This window comes from Myxocyprinus asiaticus, chromosome 28, assembly GCF_019703515.2.
Source record: "Myxocyprinus asiaticus isolate MX2 ecotype Aquarium Trade chromosome 28, UBuf_Myxa_2, whole genome shotgun sequence".
In the NCBI taxonomy this organism is placed as follows: Eukaryota; Metazoa; Chordata; class Actinopteri; order Cypriniformes; family Catostomidae; genus Myxocyprinus; species Myxocyprinus asiaticus.
The window spans coordinates 13,845,203-13,871,621 of NC_059371.1; the positions used below are offsets into that span (position 1 = coordinate 13,845,203).

General features: G+C 39.1%; 1 protein-coding gene across 1 annotated transcript in view; it reads left to right on the forward strand.

Moving 5' to 3' along the window:
* LOC127419098 (laminin subunit alpha-5-like) overlaps positions 1 to 26,419 on the forward strand; it is a 112,310-nt gene that overhangs the window by 21,817 nt on the left and 64,074 nt on the right. The window contains exons 3-7 of the mRNA XM_051660216.1: positions 11,330 to 11,447; positions 14,066 to 14,184; positions 14,360 to 14,530; positions 14,691 to 14,788; positions 21,848 to 21,963. Of these exons, the coding sequence (XP_051516176.1) occupies positions 11,330 to 11,447; positions 14,066 to 14,184; positions 14,360 to 14,530; positions 14,691 to 14,788; positions 21,848 to 21,963 (622 nt within the window). The remainder of the gene's footprint in view (positions 1 to 11,329; positions 11,448 to 14,065; positions 14,185 to 14,359; positions 14,531 to 14,690; positions 14,789 to 21,847; positions 21,964 to 26,419) is intronic.

The window sequence follows — 26,419 nt, forward strand, 5'->3', positions numbered from 1 at the left end:
CTAGTTTAGAAAAGAAAAACACATGTAACCCCTTTGCACTTGCCGTGTCATTTAAAGGCACTGTCACTACAAAAAAGAGCAGCTGTTTCTAGGGATGTGGAATAATTACATATTTTCTAAATTGACTAGTCGCTGGGTTGCCTGAACCACTAATCAGTCTGAGGGAAGGCCTGTATAATTGGGAGTTTACATAAGACATGTTCTTGCATTAAAAAATAGACAGAGTGCAACACAATGGAGTTGAATACAGATGCATTTTAGAAGTTTAAGGTCATATTCACATGTTGCTATGTTTACACCTCTCATCCACACTAGAATGGCATTTTGCTCCATCCAAAATGGTGCATTTCGAAAACGCTGTCCATTACCTCATACTTTGGAAAACGATGACGTTAGGAAAATGAAAACAGAGTTTTCAAATGAAATCGGATTAGTTTGGATGTGGCCTAAAAGTACTGTAACTATTTTTTAACTGGACACACCATCGTACAAATGCAAAACTCACAGCAGGATGCTAAAAAAAAGGTGCAAGATGTGATGCAACAGCATCCGTCTGCATGTGTATGGCTATACTGGAGGTGCTTTAAAGGGGATGAATTTTGAGACAAGTTTAAAGTGTTAAATTAGAGTATTTTTTACCATGCAAACTAAGCGGCCATTCACACTGAATGTATTTTTGTTTTTTCTATGTAAACATTTGCTAGACAGACGTCTTTGACCATTGCACCTCGTCTTGCTTTTTTTGTTTCCAGCATCTCGCGTCTCGTGTTTTTTAGATGCCGTGTCAAGTTAAAGAGAATTACAAGAGTTTAAAATGCATCTTGAGACACTTAAGCTCTGTTCTTTTTTTAGCACAAAAATGTGTTTGGTCTGAACCCTAACTGTTAAAGCACAGCACACTATTTAAACTAAAAATATCAAAACTAAAGAGAAATCTAGATAAACTAGTCTGGATCATTTTGATTTGTGACCCATTCCCAGTTATTACCTTGGCAACTTCCACACTATTATCATTTTGTGTGAAAATGCATGTATTTTGCTATGTTTACGCCTCTCATCCACTCAACGCATTACACCATACTTTGGAAAACTATGGAAACTGAAAACTGACTTTTCAAATGATAACAGATTAGTGTGGATGTGGCCTTACTCAGGAAAACATAGAGGAGGAAGTTGAATGGTGCAAGTAAAAGCCAAAGTTCAGCCAAAGTTGATTAAACACAAAGAGGTGAGGAGAAAATCTGGTTAAGTCACATGCATTCTGTGAATTTTAGAGCTCAGGTGATTGTAAGATGTGATGAGAATTATGCTCGGAATTCACAAATCCCCACACTTAAATGCCTTACGCCCCATGCCCTGCAGCTGGAATAACCAAACCAAGTCCTGGTCCTCAGAGGACCCCCTAATCAATGTTCCTGGAATGCTTAAATTATCCCAGACCGATAGGAGTATGAAATTCAGACATGCAGCGCAGGTGTGAACAGATGACCACCCTTCAAACCCCTCTTAGACTCCATATCCTGAGGGCAGATAACACACACACACACACACATAATCTAGTCTGCCCATCCAGCATTCCCAGGAAATGAAGTGCAATTATACATGTCACCGGTGACATCGCTCTGTTTTAAAGCCTAGAACTGATGAACTGATACATTACAAAACTCTTAAGGAATGATGTAAGCTCACATGAGCACAAGAGCTCTCTTGTCTTTGTGGGCTTATGGAAGTAAACATGCTTTTTCAGTGTTGTTGAGTATTCATGAACACTCCAGCATTTGATTATTGAGGAACACTTGTTTGTTAATGTTGGTATTTGTTATTTAATTTATCTCTTGACACATTTATAGCATGTGTTTTAGCAGGTTAAACTTTGTATTTAGGAGCTGACTTTCAAAGGGATAGTTCAACTGAAAATGAAAATTCTATCATCATTTACTCATATTATGGTGTTCCAAACCCATATGATTTTCTTTCTCCCATGGAGCACAAAAGGAGATGTTAGGCAGAATGATAGACTCAGGCACCACTCACTCGCATTGTATGGGAAAAAATTATGTAATGAAAATGAATGGCAACTGAGACTAACAGTCTGCCTAACATCTCCTTTTGTGTTCCACAGAAGAAAGAAAGTCATATGGTTTGGAACAAGATGAGGATGAGTAGATTATGCCAAATTTTTTATTTTTGGGTAACTGTTCCTTTAAGTTTGGCTCCAAGTACATGTATTGAGTCAATCAAGTCATGGGTACACTTAGTTCTTTTATAACTTAAGCTTCTCATTGTAAAGATGCGTATGGTTGCCTTCGGACTATGACAACTGCATTGTCCTCTCTTCTTCTTTATGCTGTTTTCAAAGTTTCCTATTAGTATAGCAGAAAGTTATGCAGTCCTTTTCTTCAGCACTGTATGTTTTGTCATGGTGCAGTATTTTGAGTGAAGGTTGGCTTAGCTGGAGCTCAGCTGTGAATAATAGTGTTAAACAGCAAAACGTGTCGACTGGGATGCTAGGACACACACTAATGCAAGTGTATACATTAAACTTTAATGACTGGCTAGGACACATATATTGCATATATTGTGTTCTCTGTTTTCTCAGTCATGCCCTCTTTCTGCCTAATTCTGCTCTCCATTACTTGTCCTTTTTATTTCTTAACTTAACTTATTATTTTGTCTTCTCCTAGTGGCATCATGAGGAGTTAAATGCCTTTTAATGCCTTAAGGAGTTAAAAATGTATTTTTAAAACACTGTTTTCTTATCTGTGCCCATGGTCTTTGACTTGTTTGTAGAGCAGAGTGGGTATGCAAGCATGTGCAAAGAATTTTTATTTTTCGCAGCACACAAAAGTTAATGTTGATGAACCTTGACCTGTGAATTTGCATAGCAAAAAGACTGACCAATATAGATTCTAAAAGTCACAGGTAATAACAATTCTAACGCACTTTTTCTTTTCTTTTTTTTTCTTTTTTTTTTTTTTTACATTTATGTTGTTACAATTTTCCTTTCTACTTCCGTGGAACACAAAAGTAGAAGTTTAGCAGGATATTCGGGGTGCTCTTTTCTATGCAACAAAAGTGACTGAGAACTGGGGCTTTGAAGCTCCAAAGTGCTGTATTCCTATTCTTTTAAGCCAAACAATAGATTTGTGTTAGGAACAGGACAAAAATTTTGTCACTATTCAATAAAAATCTACTTTCATATTCGGAACAATATAGGGTGAGATGATGACAGCATTTTCATCTATCCTTTAACATTTGAATTTATTATGATTTATAATGTGACATTCATTATTAATTCAAAACAGAAGCCCTGGAGTGAGCCAACATCTAATTTTTAAGGCTGTCAATTTATATATATTTTTTATCTAAATATCTTTATGATGTGCCAAATAATTAATGGAAGTAATCACAAATTCTTGCATGTCAACCTGACCCAAATAAAGATAATTTATTATATAACAATAGCATACAAATAAATAATTATACATGTAATATATAATAAATAATATAATGCATATAAATTCAAATATACTGTATTAAATCATGTACATACAGTATATTGTGGCAGGAGACAAGTAAACCATTATTTGGAGTTTATGCACTTTATGCAAAGTTAAAATGAATGCGTTAAATTGACAGCCTTAATAATTTGCATGCTTAAAGTCTAGTGTGAATACCACTAGGGTTTTGAAAGTGAAAAAGGATCCAGTGACTCTATCCCTGGGGTTACGTGTACTGGAGTTGTAGGGTGTGTTTGCTTTGAGAGGCCTATCAGTAGTGATTGGTCTGTAAGCAGATACCGTCTGTGGCAGTGAATTAAGGGCAGTAAACAGTTCTCACAGACATGTCTGGAATGGTCTGTTAGGGTGTGAGTTTGGATCCATTACCCCAGATCAGATCTGTCTCTGGGTGGGCAACAGCTGTCTTTGAGCTTTGAACCAGCTATCTCTAGTGCGACCCCTCACACGTTCTTTTCACCCACCCATGCTCACACCACTTGGGTTCCAATGCTACAGTTTGCACACTCACATCCGTATGGATTTATGACATGTGCCCACACTCTGTGTGAATGGACTCTCGCAGCTGTAATGGCATCCCTTGTTTCTATGATAAACCGTTCTCCTACTGCTCTCCCCATAAGCAGGCCATTATACCCGAGCCTGTCTGGTGATTTGGAGTCAGAACAGCGAGGTGGCGGAAAGTCTGTGGAGGTTCAATTCCCACCATTCTTCTGAATCCCTGCAAAGCAGCACCCATGCCTTTTCAATCAATTATATCAATAGAAGATGTGGTAAAACTATAAAGAAAGAAGCAATGGAAGGAAGAGGAGAGTAGGGTGAAAAGAGGGAGAGAGGAAGCAAGTAAAGCCCATAGGGATTTGGGATTTGTGTTGCCAAATACATTGAATTCTATGGAGTGAAGCATCAGCGTTGCCTCTGGCGCACATTGCGCTTTCGTCAAGTGTTGTAACGCAGTGCTTAAAGTTCAAACAACTTAATCTTTGACCCCTTCGTCTCGGAACTTTCGAAGAATCAGCCAATGATTACAGAACAATTCAAATGTAATATCAGTATGCGGCTAAAATCAAACCATTAAGTGGCTAAATTAATATTATTATGTATCATTACTTGGCTAAAATCAGTGCTTAAATTAAAACAAGATGCCCCTTATGTCATGTGGAAACACCTAATGATCAGTAATTCATTCAAGAATATGAACTCTATCAAATTTCTTTGAAGGATACAAATTTTGCATCAGACATGGTTTGAATATCTCTGGTGTATTAAAGATTGTTTGAAAATTGTATTAAATTTTTAGCGTTGCATAATTAGTAATCAGTATACTGTGTGTACTGTGCAGTATTCAGTGGGTAGTAAAATATTATTTTATAACAAACATAGTTACACTGTGTAACTATGTGTAACTACTGTTAGTGAACAGTAAAGAAAGAAATGACGATGGAAGGATGAGTTGGAAAAGAGTGTAAAGGAGGGTGAGGACGATAGAGTGAACATGTGACCTCCTCCTGCATACCAGATCTTCTGTCACTCTGGGGCGTGTTCAAACATGCATGGATAACATCACCAATACTATGCATTCATACTTTAAACAGGTATGTATAGAACAGTGTTTTCAAACTGGGAGGTGCCAGAACATGTCAAGCCGGGCGCAGAGAATGATGATTAATTCACCAAGGAGAATCAAAAGATATATAAATAAAAATAATAATAAAATAAAATACATTATTGTAAAGCTAAATTAAAATGATTATTAATAATAATTGCAAATATTTTCCAGCTTAACAGACTGTAGCTCTGCCTCTCTTAATTTGTAAAGATATTCTACCTCTGTAGACGTGATTTGGTGAGGGTGGAAAAACAAAACAGAGAGACAGGACACAGAGTTACTCGCTATTTGGCCGGTAACTTTATTAGGTACAGCAGCACAATACATGGTTTAATTTGTATTGTAAGAATGATAACCTGATGCTCACTGATGATGTAAGACAGCAAATCAAATTACATATAGCCTAAACCTTCAACGAAACACATGACAGGTGTAGTTTCACATAGAAACTAAGATGTGAGGCTGCGAGTTTATCATAAACATAGGCTACAAAAACAGCTAATCAATTGGTGCATCTCAGTCAGCTCCTTAGTTTCGTAGATAAGGCGTTGGTCAGGGAGTCGGCCATTTCTAGGGCTGTCTCAATTGCAAAATCGTTTCCTCGCTCCCTAAAAACTCCCAGAATGCACCATAAAAATTAGGGAGCTTCATTGCTCACTATGTTCCATTGCCAGAAATGTTGTCAGGTCTTCTGAAGTCTCTCAAGTCGTTAGAGGATGAGCGCAAGATCAAATGTATGATTCCAAAGCCTAATTTTCTCTTCAAAAGAAAATGATCTTTCATCCATAATGTTCATGAAAGGGAAACAATCTTTTAAATATTAGAGTTGTTAAAAAAAGTTTTAAAATACCCTCCATTCTATATTTATTTTTTCATTTTACATCATTTATCTTTCATAATAACACACGTTTTAATATGTACAACAAAAACACACAATAGTGTCTTTCAAACAGCGATGTTGCTGATTAATACCAGCTGCATTTGAACGCATGACCTCGTTATCATGTTGCAGGTAACTGTGTAATCAGTATCCCAATGCTCAGTGGATCAGTACCCTTGCCCATGCCCGAATTCATGTTCACGAAATACTGATTTATGGCATAGGTAGCTAGGGAGCTGATTGAGACACACCAAATGCCATTGTCATAAGGACAAAAATGATTTTCCATAAAGATAATTATACAGTATAGGCCTATTATAAAAAATAAAAAAAATGTATTCCCTTTTCTCCCAATGTTGGAATGCCCAATTTCCACTACTTTAGTAGGTCCTCGTGGTGGCGCGGTTACTCACCTCAATCTGGTTGGCAGAGGACAAGTCTCAGTTGCTTCCGATTCAGAGACAGTCAATCCATGCATCTTATCACGTGGCTTGCTGTGCATGACACCACGGTGTCTCACAACATGTGGAGGCTCATGCTAAACTTCGTGATCCATGCACAATTACCACGCGCTCCATTGAGAGCGAGAACCACTTAAATGCGACCACGAGGAGGTTACCCCATGTGACTCTACCCTCCCTAGCAACCGGGCCAATTTGGTTGCTTAGGAGACCTGGCTGGAGTCACTCAGCACACCCTGGATTTGAACTCGTGACTCCAGGGGTGTTAGTCAGCGTCAATATTCGCTGAGCTACCCAGGCCCTTAGGCCTATTATACATTGTATGTGTATACATCTGGAAAATAATGTAAATAAAACAATGGGGGGTGTGAGATGGGGGTTGGGGGACTCTACTAAAAGAGTATCACAAAGAAGTTGTAGTGGGCATGCAACAAACGAGTTCATATTCGCTCACGGTCAGAAGAGTATACTCACAAAGGCAACACGGTCGACCAGGCGTGAGCCAATGCGGAACACAAAAAACTAAGTATACCTGGGGCTTTACTATCTTAAGACTTTTAAAACACCTGGTGTAGAAAAAGAGTTTTCAAGGGAGAGGAAAAAGGTTTTGCACAGTCACATGTTACTTAATGAATGTAACTTAATATGTCCCAAAGGAACATGGCAAACTATTTCAAAATGAGCCAAACTTGTTGGAGAACAGAATCAGGTAAAACATCCCTTTGAAAATCTAACTTTTATTTAGTTATTCTATCTTTTTTGTTTAAGAATGTTGCATACCTATGTCCTTTTGACCTGTTACTATGTTGACCAAGGTGTTGACACTTCCTCAGGTGCTTAATGATTGGCCAGGCACTCACAGTCCCCAAACCTGTGTCCCATGGCTATGTTTTTCCATTCTTATCACTATGGCAACACAAGGAATGCAGAAAGCCAAGAAGGAATTTGTGCAATCATTAAGCCTAAGGGAGACTGAATGCAACTGGACTTTTTAAACACACTTTTAATTCACACTGAAGCAAACACACCAAATCAAATAAAAGACTGTCATAGCACAAAATATAGCAATCAAATTCAGCGTTTGGGCTAATAATACATGATTAATTAATATGAAATAAACACACCTGTTGTTAAATCAATGTGTCAGAATGACAAAGAATAAAAAGGAAAGTAAAGTAAAACGTTTTTATTTAGATTTGCTTAGATATTTTTTAAGTCTTTTAGGTTTTAGTATTATTTTTTGTACTTTCTCTGTTTTGTTCCGTTTGCCACTTTTGTTCATATACACACACAGCGGGGAAAGAACAAAAAATTAGATGTTCAAAATTGTATGTTCAATGTATTGTAGCAGGTACACTAATCAACAGACCAGGAGTTTTTTTTTCTTCTTAATATTAAACTCACCAAATTTTTTCATTTAAATGTGAAATCAATTGAAATTTTCATGTCCTCAGAGAGCCATTATTTTCTTGATGATATAATGCCTCAATTTGTTAACTTAAATGGTGCAGTACCCAAAAGCCATCATGATGGGACCAAGTGGTTAGATGTAATCTCATCCTCATCTAAAACTTCCGGCCTCTTGTGGAAAACATGTTGCATCTCTCATCATGTTCTTAATATTCTTGAAGTGCAGACTCACACAGTCTGCCGGGATTTCAGCTCTTCTGTCTGGAGTTCAGGTTCATCCACATCCCTTTGTACAGCCGCCCGTCTGACCGATGGAAGAAAGAGCAACAGATCCCCAGTTCAAAGTGTCCACCTTTCCCCATCTCCTACTCCCCTTGAATTCTTCCACAGATGTGTTTTTGTTCTGCGTATCTGTGAAGAGGCTTGCGTTGACAAAAGCCCCTGACTTGGCTGAAGTGCTTCTTTGTAGCAGAGGGTCTTTGGGGTTGCATTGAGGGGTTGTGGAAGTTAGTATATAGGGTGGGGGATGGTTTTTGTGTGTTAAGGGGGATACCATGTTGTCAGCATTGAGAGGCTTAGATAGGAAATTATAAGGATGTTGTGGCATTAAGCTTCGCCCAGCTTGAGAAAGACAAATTTCCAGAGAGATTAGCAGAAGAATGCTTGATATTTCATGTCAGATGCTCCACTATAGATCGCTTTTGTAGTTTTATAGGTGCTGAAGTGCATCATACTGTAGATTAATAACCCACATTTCCCCATTATATATTTCCTCTCAGGGCTAAATAGAACAGCCGTTTCCGTGAGAATGTATCATGGAGTTTTGAGAGCAGTAGAGATACAAACAACACAGATTCTGACTGTCAGGTGTCAGATGGACTGTCAGGTGGTTATCACAAACAACTAAAATGGATCGAGTAGATTTAAGATGACCAATGGGTTTTGATTGGCGTCAGAGGCCATATAAACAAATAAAAGAAAAGCACGTTTGAAACATAGGTTAGATACTTGCACATCGATTTGCTGTTATTAGTATGAATATTATTCTTGTTGTTAATGATTGTAATTTCAACATCAACTCCACTTGGGGGATTATTTAATAGTCCTCATGATGTCACTTTCTTCCTCCATCCTTCCTTTCACCTAGTCCTAGGACAAAATGATTGTGTATTAATGGAGCGATGCTGATGGAGTATGTTCAAGGAAAACAGAGCAAGTGAATTAATTTAATTATTATCTTTGATTAAATTACTGTGGGAGAACATCTGTCAACCCCAGTGACTTAATTCATTAATCATTTAATAACAATACTGTGACATTATATTAGTTTTCAGCCATAACCGGCTTATTAATTCAGAGTTAAATCCCATCAGACAGTCTGGAAAACGGGTTGATATGTTAGGGGAATTCACAATTATGAGTGCATTTATTCCATCTCAATGAATTTAGATGTGATGAATTAATGTGTAAAGAATGCCGTGAGAAGTTACAGAGTATAGAAAGTCCTTTGTGATATCCACAGCAAAATAAGGTACTCCAATTGATGAAAAACAAAATGATACAGATAAATAAATAATATAAAAATAAAGTCACACACTAGTGATCATCAATCGTTTGATGACAGCTCATTGCCTTGCCATTTTACATGGTTGAATTGCTCCATTGCGCTTTAAAATAGAAAATTATCATGTAGACTTCAAGTGGGTCACATGCAGCATGATATTGAGGGAAGCCCATTTAATCGCACATGTGAGTCGCTCTGCACTATCCTGTCACCGGAGCTTGCATTTTGAGAGTAGCACAGCACAACTTCAGGCTTCAATCACCCCCACGCACATCCGTGTCCCACATGAGAACCATATTTAGTGCTTATAAAGCAAGATGAATATCATAAGGCTGGCATGAGAGTGTCAAAATAAAGATGTATCTAAAAAAATATACATCGATGTTTGCAAGTTGAATCAATGACATCGCATCGTTGGTTATTGTATCGATGGATCGTTACACTCCTAGTAAACATATCGATTTTCTGATGCATCACGATCTTCATTTATATGATCCCAATATCTATTCTTAAATCCCAAGATTGATCTTTTACTCTATGTGTAACCCTCTACTACATTGAGAGGAAATCACTCACGTATGCAACCAGTGTGACTAAAAGGTTTGTGATTAGCCACTGGCTGGTAAATGTTCAGATTTTACTTACCAGTGATTGAGTGGTATAGTGGGAAAGAAGTTCAGCACTGAGATATTTTCAATGCGTGTTGAGGGTAAAAGTTTGGTGTGACTCGTTCCGTGTTATGAGTTTCCAAATACGAGATCCACTCAATCCATTTGTCTTTCAATAATGTTTCTTTTAATAACCTTTCTGTTCTTTACAGTCAGTTCAGATGTTAATCAAAAACAACAAAAATAAACATTTCATTTTAATCATGCATTGCATGGAGGATTTAAAGCCATTCGAGTCCTCTCTAGTAAATATGCGCTCATTTACAGACTCTCTTTACAGAACAGACGGTTTTCTTTAAAAAAACAAAAAACAAAAAAAAAACACGTTCAACAAATCAATGTAAATATTTGGATTATCCATGAAAACAATAAACATGTAGCAAAATATAATAAATGCTATATAATATCATATTTATTGATAGAATACATAGATTTGTTCATTTTTTAAAAAAGCTAATTGTGGCCAAAATTATGAAAAACTGTTAAAGCATAATTGGTAAAATTAAAATTTCTGAATGTACCAAGATAGACAAGTAAAGATGCTGACTACCACCCCTGGAGTCATGAGTTTGAATCCAGGGCGTGCTGAGTGACTCCAGCCAGGTCTCCTAAGCAACCAAATTGGCCCGGATGCTAGGGAGGGTAAAGTCACATGGAGTAACCTCCTCGTAGTCAATATAATGTGGTTCTCGCTCTCGGTGGGGCACGTGGTGAGTTGTGCATGGATGCCGTGGAGAATAGCATGAAGCCTCCACACACGCTATGTCTCCGCGGTAACGCGCTCAGCAAGCCACGTGATAAGATGCACGGATTAACGGTCTCAGACATGGAGGCAACTGAGATTCGTCCTCCGACACCCGGATTGAGGCCAGTCACTACACCACCACGAGGACTTAGAGCGCAGTGGGAATTGGGCATTCCAAATTGGGGAGAAAAAAGGGGAGAAAATAACAACAACAAAAAAATGTACCAATATAGAAGGTCCCCAGGATAATTATCAGCATTAGCTGGGAGAGAATTTCTTTCATATGCAACCAAAATGGACATTATAACTGAATTATGAATTTATATGGAATCAAATCGAAATCAGAATCAAATTGAGAGCTTGTGCATCGGAATCGAATTGGGAAATTTGTATCAATACCCAGCCCTTGTTTTTATCTAGTTGTTTGTCATTATTCAAGTTCTATTGAATTTCCCTCTATTTTTCCCTTTGCAGCTTTTTCATGTTGCATATGTGCTCATCAAGTTTGCCAACTCCCCTCGGCCAGATCTGTGGGTGCTGGAGCGCTCCATTGACTTTGGGAAAACCTACCAGCCATGGCAGTTCTTTGCCTGTGAGTATAAACAGAATTAGCATTCAATTGATCAAATGTTGTGATGTGTTGTTTTGTATTCACTTCATATTTTCATTAAGGTACTAATACAGAGTTTCAGCAGAGTTTCATGAACATTATGTACCCTTTTGCGATTGAGAGAAATGCATGATGGGAATGACAGAGTGGGTTAACCGAGAAAGGTCAGATTTTGGACAGTTGTACTTTTTCTCTGGCTCTTGGGTCTTACACACACACACACACACACACACACACACACATGTTGGTGCAGCTATCATTATGAGGACTCTCCATAGACATAATGATTTTTATACTGTACGAACTATAGATTCTGTCCCCTAACCCTACCCCTAAACCTAACCCTCACAAAAAACTCTCTGCAATTTTACATTTTCAAAAAAACATCATTTAGTATGTTTTTTAAGCAATTTCAATTATGGGGACCCTAGAAATGTCCTCATAAACCATATTTATAGCATAATACCCTTGTAATTACCAGTTTGTAACCTAAACAAATGTCCTCGTAAACCATTTAAACCTGCCCACACACACACACATTTTTGATGTTTTGTCACTGAAGTCTATCTGTGCTGTAGGTGGCAACACAATCCTGGCAATAGCTGAGCTGAGGGGGAAAACGCAGCAACAATAAAGACACAGACTTGCCTGGCATTTGGAGATCTGACATCATCAGCATTTTTAAAACAAAATATTCAGTTGTTTTGCTAAACTAGCAATCCATCAGCCCACAAGCAGCTCTGTAACTCCAAAGGCAAAGCACCCGAGAGAGATGGAGAGGAGAACACGGAACATGGTGTAACACAGGACAGCATGTATTATTGGCCAGAAATGTATGCTACACAAGTATGCAAATGTGAATGCTTGGCCAACACATTGCAAGCATGTAGGCCAATTACACATTACTTGCATTACTCTCAAGATAGCAAACCTCAGTACTCAAGAGGTCTATATAGTTACCTTCACATGTCTGTGCCATTAAACTGGGTGTGTTAATTTTTCAGGTAACTAGCGAATACGCTATATTCAGGTATCGCACCGAGAACCAGGGACTAAAAATGAAATGTTTTTCATTTCGGTGTGTTCTGAGCAAAAACTGTATTTTTTTCATTCCGGTTCATAAGTTCCACAGCCTCCTTTCCAAAAGGTTACCGGTTAGAACACAGCCTGATCTCACATGAAATTCGGCAAATGTGTGCCAACTTTTCTTTAGCCGAAATCGGTATACGTTGACAAATTTGAAAACACTGCCTCCAGAGGCTAAAGCGGTAAGTGTTTCAGAGTGTATAAACAAGTGTGACATCCATTTATATCCAGGAGAGGTTGCCAGGAGCCAGTTGTAAAAATAATTATTTTCAGCTGAACAGGGGGTAAAACAGTGAAGAGAAATTCTTACTTTATTTAATTTACCCCCCAACCAAAACCCAAATCTAACCCTAACCATTAGTAGAGACAAAATGCAGTGTTAGGGATAAAAATGTAACCTCCTTATCATGCTCGTGATTGTTTATATAAACGTGATTACTTCCTCGTTTGAATGGGGACTGAACTGTGGTCTCCCATGCAACTGATGCAATGCGCTAACAGTCGTGCCATGAGGGAAAATAAGTGTTGTTGAGCCGTTCCAAATATGTCCGATGGGAGATAGGGCATGTCAGTGAGTCGGTATACTTTTGCTGGTCCTAGTGTACTGAAACTTTCGGAAACAACATGCCGACTTCTCATGTGATCATGTTGTAGAACAAAATAAAAGAACGGTTAATAACGTTCTTTTTTATAATTACAGTACTGTGTACTAATGGGTGGGTGAAATACCAATTGCAGTATTGCCAGATCTTGCTGTAACATCTGAACAGGCTCCCATCCACCAGAGGAAGCCCTCACCTGAATATTGAACTCTTGTCACTTCCTGTTCCTGCCACATCAGTTCCTGTTTGGACATTCTCCATGTATATAAGCCATATGCCCACAGTATCACCTTGCGAAGTATTGCCAGTTATCTGTCTTACCAAGCGTTGTTTCTCTGCCATTGTTTTGTCTATTGTTATGACCATTGCTTACGTTTGCTGGATTTACGTCTCTGGATTACTGTTTTTGGATGTTTCGGGCAACATATAATGGTGTAGTTCTAAAAATTCACTGTGATAAACCCTTTGGCCTTTGGTTTCATGGAAAAAATGTGGAACTAAATTAAACAGTTATAACTGGTTACCAGCATTTAAAAATAATGTTTTCACTCCAGAACAATTGAAAATCACTTTATTCCAGTTTTCGGTTATGTTCTGCTAAACAGTTTTCATTTTCATTCCTTTAACCGTTTTTAGTCCCTGCCTAGAGCATTGTGAATAAATTGTGTACTATTTTGTAAAGTGTTGTTAAATTATCTTCTATTAATGTAGATAATAAATCTAGTATTTTTCATTATTTACCACTATAGAGGTACATAATTTTAATGAACACATAATATTACACCACTTGGAGTCTTTCCCCTCACTGTCACATTCGGTTAAAATAAAATAGGTTTTCCTGGCCACCTCCCCAAATCTTTCCATGTTTACCATCTTTTCAATGTATTTGCTCATTGTCTTTTTTTGCTCTAGCCTCTAAGAGAGACTGTATTGAGCGGTTTGGCCAGAGGTCTATCGAGCGTATCAGTCATGACAACGATGTCATCTGCACAACAGAATACTCACGTATTGTCCCACTGGAGAATGGAGAGGTACAAAATTCATGGATACTCACAAATCTGGCATTATTAGTATGCCCAGTTATGTTGGCACATTAAGTTTCTTGGTGTCTTTGAAGTGAAGTTTACAGAAGACTGCATTGTGGTCTTGATAAGTCATTGTGCTTCCATGTTTGTGTGTTCATATCTCTGTCACACACATTTTCAGATTGTGGTGTCTCTGGTGAACGGACGACCAGGTGCGATGAACTTCTCCTACTCTCCTGTCCTGAGGGACTTCACCAAGGCTACCAACATTCGCCTTCGCTTCCTCCGGACCAACACACTGCTGGGTCACCTGATGGGTAAAGCCCTGAGAGACCCCACGGTCACACGAAGAGTAAGATAGACTGGACTAACATTCAGTGTTTTCCTCAAAAATACAACAGCTCTAACAGTGCTGAACAGTAACAACTAAGCAATAGTATAACTTTGTGTTCTCTTTTAAATCAACAAATTATTGTTCCATCTTTAACATGCTCTTTGTGTTTATTCTTCAGTATTATTACAGTATTAAAGACATCAGTATTGGAGGAAGATGTGTGTGTAACGGCCATGCCGAGGCCTGTAATGCCCAAGACCCCAACGACCCGTACAAGTGAGTGACCTGTATTCAAATATTGCTTGCCTGTCCCTATACTTCTTCAATCAGACATAGTTTAAAGAGGAAGAATGACATCCTAACTGTTCATAATCTGCTTTTTCCTGTTTCTGGAGGAGGTTCTGTGCTTATCATTACCTTTAGTTTCCACCTGCACACAGTCACAGCACACTCAGTACTGGAGGAGTCTTCACATGCCTGATTATGAACATTCTGCACATATTTTTACCTCAAAATATTACTTATCCTCAAGCACTACACTAACAAAAAGGAATTAAATATTACCATGGTATTAACAGTGCTCTTGTGTAAGGGGTTGCACACTCCGTTTCGCAATGGTAAGTTTTAATAAACTCTATTAGGCCTATGTAATCCAGAGAAAACTGCTGCATGACCAGTAACACCACAGAGCAACAGATGCTGGATTTATTTTTTCTGCTTAGTTATTTAGAATATTTGCATCTTGAAGTTTGTAGCTGGAAGAGTTACAGGCAGGTCTATGTGCATATCGCAAGAGAGTGAGTGATAGTGGCTGAGCAGGGACATTCTTCAGAACTGAAGGCCTGCAGGTGTCTGGATTTACGAGCTTGTTAAAAGACGCGTCATGCGCCTCCGGGACAGCACAGTTTACTGTTAACTATCTTTCCATGTTCTTGACCTACTAATTGACCAATGCCTAAGTATCCGTTACTAGTGGCTCAGTTTCAGGGCATGCTTTGGACAAAATGTTTGCCAAGGTTTTCATTCATCCAGGTCATTGTAGAACATATTCAAACAGAAAAGGTTTCTTTTTGCTGAAAATGTTTGAAAATGTCAAATGTGGCTTCATCTGTTTCCCAGATTGCTGGTTGCTTTTATTACTTTGATCATTGTGCAAGATACTGGTTGGTAGTTAATGAGAACTGGTAGCAAGATTTTTGACACACATTTAAGCCATATGCTTTAAAATCTGTGGCATGCTCCTTAAGCACAGAAGACCTTTGGATATTCAGCAGATCATGCTGTTTAACTGACAAAGGTTTATTTAACATTTCAGACATCTTGAAATATTCCTTTGCACTTGGCATGCACAATCGTGTCACAATTGAGAAATATCCGCCGGCTATAGTTTAAGTCTCGGTTGATGAATGGTCTGTTACTGTACTAAGCCATTCCATAAATTCCTGCATCTTTTAGTGTGAGCATACAGGCACAATAACTGTCTGGAAGGTGTCACATATGTCAATAAAAAAAATAAAAAATAAAAAAAACTTGCCTGTGTAAGATATCCAGACCCTGAGGGCTAAAACTGATCAAACCAACTAGAAACAGATGCAAGCATTACATTTGGAAAGAAGGGTTGTGTTTCATAGTATGTAACCTTCATTGATCTGTCTTAAATCTGCAGTTCTTTGTGATTTCCTCTGTCGTGGAGAGCTTTTTCGCCTGTCTTGGTGCATGTCGGTATGCATGTGCATGCAATATTGAGGCAATCTATTGATCTGATTGAGATCTGGATGCTATAAACCCAGATGTTTACCTCTGAGACAGCCACATGTAAATTTCAGATCAAACTAACATTTTGTTGTTGGTGTTTAAGATTTAATAGTGTGTTTCTATGGCGACTCTTTATTGAAGAAAGCAGCTCAGAATGAGAATGAATGGCTACACAGTCAGTGTTCAGAAAGGCATACTACTGTACTACTCTTAGTATTTCTGTACTATATAGAGTAGTTTACTGTGCTCAATATAGATTTGTTTTTTTTTTTGCCCGGCTGTACTACTACATTTGCCAAATGTGCATTATATAACAGAGCACATTGCATGGGTTACTACAGTATATCCCACAAAACAATGCTCTCAACCTGACTGAATTAGAAGTAATATCAGTCACAGTTTTTAAATTGAATGAACTGGGATGTGAGAGAAAGTGCGAGCGTGGGGCGTGGTGAAAACCTGCACGTGCGGTGATCGTCTGTGTTCCGCATCTGCTACTGAGTCCTTGAATAACATATAATGTGAGTAAGGGCAGCCGGTGGAGTTTCTGGTGCCCCCTAGGGTAAGATGGTGCCCCCCTAGGGAGTTGTTGTCCTACGCAGACTGCGTAATATGTGAACAGGGAGTGGCGGTACTGGGTAACATAAAAGGTTTCGTGCACTGGACGCATCTGGCGGACGACATAGCACATTCTAAAATTAAAAACATTTATTTTCTATGAAGGTACACACACTGCAGCTCAGCGTCTGTCAGTAGCACCCAGCAACAACTCTGGAGGCTGCTCAAAATTCTGCAGCGCCACGGAGCGCAACTCGCATAACTTTCCACTAAATTCGATCCAAATCATTATGAAAGGATATAGATTGTTTACTCTAGCCAGCACTGGACGATATATTGTGTATATGTATCTTTCATATAACCTACACAATGTATTTTCAGATACACTACAGTATGTCTTTTTGTGGTTTGACAGCTTGAATGAAACCTATTCAAGGTTGCATACTGAACAATTGCACAATAAATGTCACCATTTCTAATCGTTCAGTTTGTACAGTTACACTAGTTTCAGACACAAACCTGCAACTCATCAACATCACTTTGGTCATTCTTGAAGAAGTACAATAATCTTTTTAACTTTTGTGTGTATGGTGACTGGATTGACAGCTATGTACTGCCACCTGCACCGCATTGACACGTCCTGTGTGATACCTGTGCCTTGTCCTACCCGCAACACGGCGCTTCTTGTCCGGTGCGCGGCCGTCTTCATTATTAAGTACAGTAAATGTTATATCACCCCCTCGTGGTCTCCCAAAGCTATTACGCCAGACTACATTAAACGGAAGGCCATCTGACGGTGAATTGGAAAGCACACAATTTAGGCTACTAATTTAAATGTGGGCTAATGTTAATATAATGATGCGTATTGAAAAAATAATATGCCGATCAGTAATCAATGTATCAATATTTTATGACATTCCTAGTATCCATCCATCTGTGTGCGCTGAAGAAAGTTGGCATGCTACTTAATGTTTTTGTTTTAGATGTCAGTCCACACAGAGTTGTTGACGATCAGTCACAATTCTCACATCAGAACTCACTTTTTGTTTATTATCTCTAAAATTACATGGATGCATTGTAAAAACTTTACTGTAATAGCATCCTTATGGAAGATTTATGTGGAAGGCTTATTTCATGTATCAAGTGATGAATTTTCAAAACTTATGACAGAAATCAAAATCAAATCAAATCACTTTTATTGTCACACAACCATATACACAAGTGCAACAGTGGGTGAAAATCTTGGGTACAGTTCCGAGCAACATACCAGTCATGACAGTGATGAGACATATACCAATTTACAATAAACATCAGATTTACACAACACAATTTACATATCTAATATGCACATAATTATACACGACACAATATACAAATAATAATATACAATGTACAGTATACAGTACACACAATATAGAATACACATACACATAATAAAGAATACACATACACACAATATAGAATACACAGTATACAATAAAAAATTGTAAATATAAAATATACAGTTGGTTGTATTGTGCTGTATTGACTTTCAGGCTGGCGGTTGATAGTCAGTTGCCAGTGTGTTGTTAAGAGAGAATATAATTTATGACAGTCCAGTGTGAGATTAGTAAAGTGCAGTGCTGGTGTATATTGATCGTGAGAGATCAAGAGTTCAAAAGTCTGATTGCTTGGGGGAAGAAGCTGCATTGTTATCAGCTGGTGCGGGTCCTGATGCTGTGATATCACTTGCCTGATGGTAGCAGTGAGAGCAGCCCATGGCTCGGGTGGCTGGAGTCTCTGATGATCCTCCAAGCTTTTTTCACACACCGCCTAGTATAGATGTTCTGGAGGGAGGGAGGAAAGCTCACCCCCGATGATGTGTCTGGCAATTCGCACCACCCTTTGCAGGGCTTTGCTGTTGAGGGCGGTGCTGTTGCCATACCAGGCAGTGATTCAGCCAGTCAGGATGCTCTCTACAGTGCTGGTGTAGAACTGTGTGAGGATGTGGTTGTTCATTCCAAACTTCCTCAGCCGTCTCAGGAAGAAGAGGTGCTGGTGAGCCTTCTTCACAACGGCCTCAGTGTGGATAGACCATGTGAGTTTCTCAGTGATGTGGACACTGAGGAACTTGAAGCTGCTGACTCTCTCCACCGGTGCTCCATTGATGGTGATGGGGATGTGTTCTCTGTCTTTTCTCCTGAAGTCCACCACAAGCTCCTTGGTCTCACTGACGTTGAGGGAGAGGTTTTGCTCCTGACACCAGCATGTCAGAGTGTGCATCTCCTCTCTGTAGGCTGTTTCATCATTGTCAGTGATCAGACCTACCACCGTCGTATCATCAGCAAACTTAATGTTGACATTGGAGCTGTGTGTTGCCACACAGTCATGTGTGTACAGGGAATACAGGAGTGGGCTGAGAACACAGCCCTGCGGGGCTCCAGTGTTGAGGGTCAGTGATGAGGAGATGTTGCTGCCCATTCTAAGCACCTGGCATCTACCTGACAAGAAGTCCAGGATCCAGCTGCACAGTGAGCTGTTTAAGCCCAGAGCCCGGAGTTTCACATCAAGCTTGGAGGGCACTATGGTGTTGAATGTTGAGCTGTAGTCTACAAAAAGCATTCTCACATATGTCTTCCTTTTTTCCAGGTGGGAGTGAGCAGTGTGTAGTGTAGATGCAATGGCATCATCAGTGGAGTGGTTGTTGCGTTATGCAAACTGCAGTGAGTCCAGTGAGGCAGGCAGCAGAGAACAGATGTAATCTCTGATTAGTCTCTCAAAGCATTTGCTGATGATGGGGGTCAGAGCAACAGGACGCAAGTCATTTAAGCAAGTGATTTTGAATTGCTTTGGTACAGGCACAATGGTGGATGTTTTAAAGCATGTGGGGACCACAGACTAGGAGAAGGAAAGGTTAAAAATTAGGTTAGGTTAGTATTGGTCATTTCCCCATGGATCTCAGAATCAGTTTTAGACATAATAGCTTTGGTCTGGAATGTCATCATCTAATTTCTTATTAAGGTGACTTAATGTGGAACTCACGGGGTGACTTTACTCACTTTAACAACCATATACTGTAAGAACTGACTGTAACATTTCCGTTCTGGCTGTGGGATTTGTTCAACATATACAGTATGTCTACTTGAGCTTTTTTGGCTTATGGTTTAAATCTTTAAAAACACATTTATATTTTGTAGAGGTCATGCTTGATGATTATTATTTAAATGTAGAAAGTTGGTCAAATAGAATTCCCTCTTCCCACTGTGTTGCTTTTTAATGATACAACTGTAAATGCAGCCACCCTTGAGAAGATTGCTGAGTCTCACAGTTAATTCGATTAGCTTTTCAGATACCATAATTTAGCAAGTGTGAATAACTTAACTCTTTCAGTCTCTCTGGTTGTCAAAGCTTTCTCTTTCCCTCTTTCTCCAATTCTCTCTGTTCCTGGGAAGCAGCAATGTCAATGAGAAATGTAGACACTTGAATAAAAACAAAATTTACTCTCTTGTGTCGCACATTTGATACCCACAGGCAAGAAGTACTTCAGTATCTGCATATGTTGGTCCCTCAAGATTGAGAGAGTAAGAGGAAAAGAGTGATTCTCATAAAACTAATCTTGAACCATAGCAGTGAGGATTTCTATCACTCACTTTTTGTCTATCACAGTTAAAATCACAATGAAATCTCATTCTGAAACTTTAGCACAATATGCAGTATAGTACATCTGCTTCTTTCTTCACGAAAAAATTAAAAACCAATTCACGAGTTCGCATGTTCATGTAATCTTGAGGTAATGGTATATAGTTAAACTGGTTTGTCCTGGACTACATAAAGAGATAATACATGTTAATGGATTATTGAAAATTAATGTAAAATGAAGGTGGAGATGGGGCGGAGGATGGTTGTTTTAAGAATTGTCGTTAGAGAGGTATGCAAGCCTTTATATACTCTAGTGATGATTGCGAGATGAACCTGCTTCTCCCGAAATTATGTTTACAGCTCCAGTTAATGGTTTATTGTAAATTTGTATAGAATTGTGTATTTCTTTCTCATTACTTTAACATGTTCTGATTCAAAATATAGATTATTAATGTCTATTGTAAATGTACTGTATATTGTACCTAATGTCTTATAGTCATTAAAAAATATTTTTAACTTCTACTGGAATTACTACTGCATAGTATAACGAAGAAAAAAATTCTTAGCTATGTCAATATACACAACAATTATGTGAGCATATGTTTGTTTTCCAATTATTCATCAGCTCAAATCAGTCAGCTCAAAGATACTTGAATATTTGTCTTCTAAATTTCCTTAACTGAAGATGTTGTCTCTATACCTCCTGTTATGAATATTATGTATTTTCATCACCACTACGGATTCCAACCAGGGATGCACTGATCCGATACCTGGGTCAGTACTGGATCCGATACTGAAATTTTTACCGAATCAGCTATCTGTCCGACAAGCCCTATCCATATTCAGTACTATGTGTTTTTCATAGTTAGTGATGTCAAAAAGTTGATACTAAAATAAAAAAGATGTAAATCTACCTGTGTTGATTGGTTTATTTTTAAGCCATTTATAACCTTACACAGATAAAGGAAAGCTGTTTAATGTGTTTACATGACCATGCACATTGTCGGCTTATTAATCGTAATTGGTGTAAGAATGTGCATATAAATGAGCTCACTGGTATCGGATGGCGAGAGAGTTCAGGTATCGGAATCGGATCAGAAGAGAACAAGTGGTATCGGTGAATCCCGAATGCTAACCATTAAATTACTTTTTAAATTGCTTTGAAGGATAATGCTATGTTTCTTAACTCAGTCATAATGGCTTCTCTACTATTTGCATTTTTTCATTAGGTCATCTCATTACTGCAGTGTACTTGAGTGAAATCATTTTTTTATTACTCCAAAACATAGGCAAAATATAACAAATGCATGGCTTTGTTTCGTTCTTTTTTTAAGCCTTTTAAACTAGTTTGATTGTCTTTGGTTTTTAAACCCATGATTTGTCCTTTTTTCCTGGTTATCTTAGGCTTCAGTGTGACTGCCAACACAACACTTGTGGACCGTCATGTGATCGCTGTTGCTCTGGCTTCAACCAGTTTCCATGGAAACCAGCCACTACATACAGTGCCAGTGAATGTGAACGTGAGTTTTCGCTCTTTGTCCAGCGAGCCAACAGTAAAAAAAAAAAAAAAATATTTAGTACCTGCTGGGGGCCTCTTTGACACATAAAAAAAATTCTGTCTGTGTGACAGGCTCTTTTTTCCTTTTTTTTTTTTTTTTTTTTGATGGTAGAGCAGCATTTTCTTTATTCTTTCAAACAATGCTCTCCTTTGTGTATGAACAGGTATGGTATCTAACCACATAGTACTATGAAAGAGACTTTTAGGAGGTTCTGAAAATATTAACACTATTCCATCACTCACACTTCCTTCAGATTGTCTTGTCATCTTTTTCTCTCTTCTAACTCATTTAATCACTTTTAGTTCTAAATTTATGTTATGAACCCCTATTAGTTTGAAAGATATATGCAAGAGGGGAAGGCAACATAAAAAGTTGTTGTACTCCAAATAACACTCAAATGGTTGTTGTTCTCCATCTGGATCGATCGTTTCAGTCAGTTTTTACATTGCATCTCAAGACAAGAAACAGACAACAGTTAATTACTGTAGAATCATCATGGTGCCGCTCAGTGGTTGCTCAGGAAAACTGTGGATACATGACCTCTGGCATGTAAAATGAGTAACTATGCTCTGGCCAAAGTACTGAATACTGAATGGGCATTGATGTGCTTGTGCAGCGTTGATATGCATGTCAGCACATTTTAGTATGTAGCTAGGCACTGCAAGCATGTTGCTAGGCATTACTAGCATGTTGCTAGTTGTTGCTAGCATGTTCCAGGGCATTGCTAGCATATTTCAGCATATAGCTATAGGCAGTGCTAGCATGTTGAAATGCATTGCTAGCCAGTTTTAGCATGTAGCAAGGTATTGCTAGCATGTTGAAATGCATTGCTAGCATGTTTTATTATGTAGCAAGGTGTTGCTAGCATGTTTTAGTATGGAGCTAGGCATTTCAAGTTTATTATCCCTTTAGGGAAATTTATTTGATTTGAAAAAAGAGTTTTGGGAAGACACCATAAATACACAAAACATAAAATTCTCAATCACAAAACAACACCACACATTTATATATATATATATATATATATATATATATATATATATATATATATATATATATATATATATATATATAAACATTATTACCCATACACATTGTTCTATGGGTGCAATTCACCCTACCTCCTATCTTTCTTCTTCAGGCATGTTTTGCATGTAGCTAGGCGTTATCATGGTTCTAGGCATTGCTAGCATGTTGCTAGGTGTTGCAAGCATGTTTTAGGTGTTGCTAGCATCTTTCAACATTGAGATTTCCGAACAAGCCATTTTTGCTGATTAGTTGATTTAAACTTTTTGGGTAGACTGGTAAGGAAACTTTGCATATGTATGTTAAAATAAGTCTATACCGTACATCAAACTTATTTCAAAAGTCCAGGCAAGGAGGCAGGACTGGAGGAACAGAACTAGGCAGAGCCGGCGAGACAGACCAGGGCGGAGCCGGTGAGACAGACCAGGGTAGAGCTGGCGAAACAGACCAGGGCGGAGCCAGCACGACAGACCAGGGCGGAGCCGGCACGACAGACCAGGGCGGAGCCGGCGCGACAGACCAGGGCGGAGCCGGCGCGACAGACCAGGGAGGAGCCAGCATGACTGGCAAGGGCGGAGCTGACAGATGCCCAAGAGGCCACAGAGGATCTGGCAGACAGCCAGGAGAAACAGGCATGGGCAGTGACGACTTGACTGGCCATGGTGGCTTGACTTGGTGTGACGGCCTGACTTGGCACGGTGGCCTGACCTGCCACGGCAACTTGACCTGGTGTGGCTTTGGCCTGGCGTGGCAACTTGACTTGGCTTGGCTTGGCTTGGCAGCTACTGGCATCAAGATAATAGGGACTGAATCGGTGGCCGGCAGGGAAGGGACTGACACACGAGAGAGCTTAAGGGAAGGATTGGGATCAGATGACCAGGGAGAGAGCTTAAGGTAAGGAGTGGGATCAGGAGACCAGGTTGGAGACTCCAGGAGAAGAGCAAGGTCAGGCAGCCCCAGGACAGGAGCGAGGTCAGCCAGGTGCTGGTTACTGGGCTGAGCAACAGACTTGTGGCTGGTGTCTGATGGGTGCTGGTTACTGGGCTGACCAACAGACTGGTGGCTGGTGTCTGACAGGTGCACACACCCAACATCTTAGACCAAAGTGACCGAACCTCAGCACACCATGAAGACAGCTTGCGACCTGGACGCGCAACGCAAGGTGCACCAGTGTTCGCGAGAGACAGACAAACTATTGACGCGAGTGCATGCTGCCAAGACGACATAAGCGCGATGCCCTCACGACAATAACAGTTAGACATAGAGCACGAGTGTCTGGATCCCGACACAGACTGAAACCGAACCAGACAGGAAGTAAGGATCCAGACACCATGCTCTCGACATGAAACAAGACAGACCGAAGAGCACACAGCAGGGAATAAACTGAAACCGTGCACTCACACAAAGACAGACAACAAAACACAAGACAGACATGGGACGATAATGCCACAGTCCTGTCAGACAAAAACCTAGACTGACAGAGTGACAGCACCGCGACACAGCGTGCTGAACAGTATTTAAACACCGGGGGGTTTTGGTTTTGCCCTCCTTTCATATGAAAATAACAGGTTTAAACAAGGCACAAAAAAGTTTGTTTCTTGTTTAACTTTGTCAATTGTCAGTTTAGCCTCAATTATTGTTGTAGTAGATTATGATTTTTTTTTGTCTTTCATCATAAGCAGGGTACAAAACAGTGGCTGATGAATGCCTAATTTTACCAGCCACTTTAATATTTTACCAGCCACTTTTTCTTATATACAGTATATATATATATATATATGTATATATTAGGGGTGTAACGGTATATAGAAGTCATGGTTCGGTACGTACCTCGGTTTTGGGGTCACGGTCCAATACGAGTTCGGTACAACAGGAAAAAGGAACAAATCCCAAATGCTAGGTTTCTTTTAATTTATTTTGAACAGACAGTAGTGCAAATTACAGTTTGTTCCACCTAGCGGCATTTAGTCCCCCCTGAGGTAGTTGGTACAGTACAGCCTCCTTTAGTGTATTAAGCACTAAGCAGTAAACAGAATGCACTCTTGCATAGGTCATATTTTTTTGTAAGGCTTGTAGGTTCTACTGGTTGTTTAGATCAGTGTTACTTTCAGGAATAATTAATAATTATTTCTTTAGTTATTAATTAATATTTAAATTAAATAATAGAATTTAACTCATTAAAGCCTCATACGGGGCACCAGTAAATGTAGTGCGCTACGTTCAGGAGAGGGTTTGGTTATTAGCAATAATTAATAATTATCAAAGATAATCAATAGAATATTGATTTGAATCAGTGTTAGCTCTTTTAATCCTTCACATCAACAATCAAAGATAACCATCAAATTCAATAGAATATTAATTATCATCAAAGTTAATCATTAATTATTAAAATCAATGGAACATTGATTAGAATTAACACTAGCTTACTGATCCTTCAAATTCAACAATCATCAAAGATAATTATCAATTATCAAAATCAATAGAATATTAATAAGGATTAATATCGCTGGGGCATCACCCTGGAATCAGGGACTAATAACCAGACAGTATAACATTCTCAATATTAGATTGTTCTCTTAAGAAAATCGACATTCAAAAGGAAACAATGAAGGCTTGAATCCGAGCACTGACATCCCCTGCCAGCATTTGACTCAGGTGTATGCAAAACAAAACAAAACACTTCTCTTTGAAATATAACAAAGTTTATTTATGCAGTAATATCAATTAATAATCAATACAATGCAGTCAATAAACTTCTGACTTACAACTACAAACTAAACAGTGACATGATTAGATATGGTAACCAAAATAATCCTATAACACATGAGAGAGGAAGGTGTGTGTGTGTGTGTGTGTGTGTGTGTGTGTGAGAATGGGTGTGTGTGTGTGTGTGTGTGTGTGTGTGTGTAAGGAGTGACATGCACAAAATGGCGGACGTGACTCTCGTGGAGAGTATGTCACGCGAGATTTCCGGGCAGAGAATATGGCCACGAATGTGGGCGGAGAGAAGCCGGTTAATGGCGTCTGTCCGTTTACCGCGTGTCTCCACTTGTACGATAACTTAGGGACAAAGCTGAGCTTTATCACGAAGTTATCTACTAGCCAAAACTATGTGCGAGAATGTTTATGAGGGGTCGCGTGTGTGTGTGGTTAGTACGAGAGAGAGAGAGAATAAAGTGGCGGCACCAAAGCTGGTTTCGCGATCGTGGGAGAGAAAGCAGCTGTTAGTTTATCACTGAGAGACGCAGTGGACGGCTCATAAACCGTCCCGCGGTCTTTGGTTCTTTAATGGATAAACACAGTGTGCCGGTCTCACCCGCGATGGTGGAAATACACAACAGTCCAGTGTGGTTGGACTACAACACAGAAGATCTCATTCGTGATAACAGTA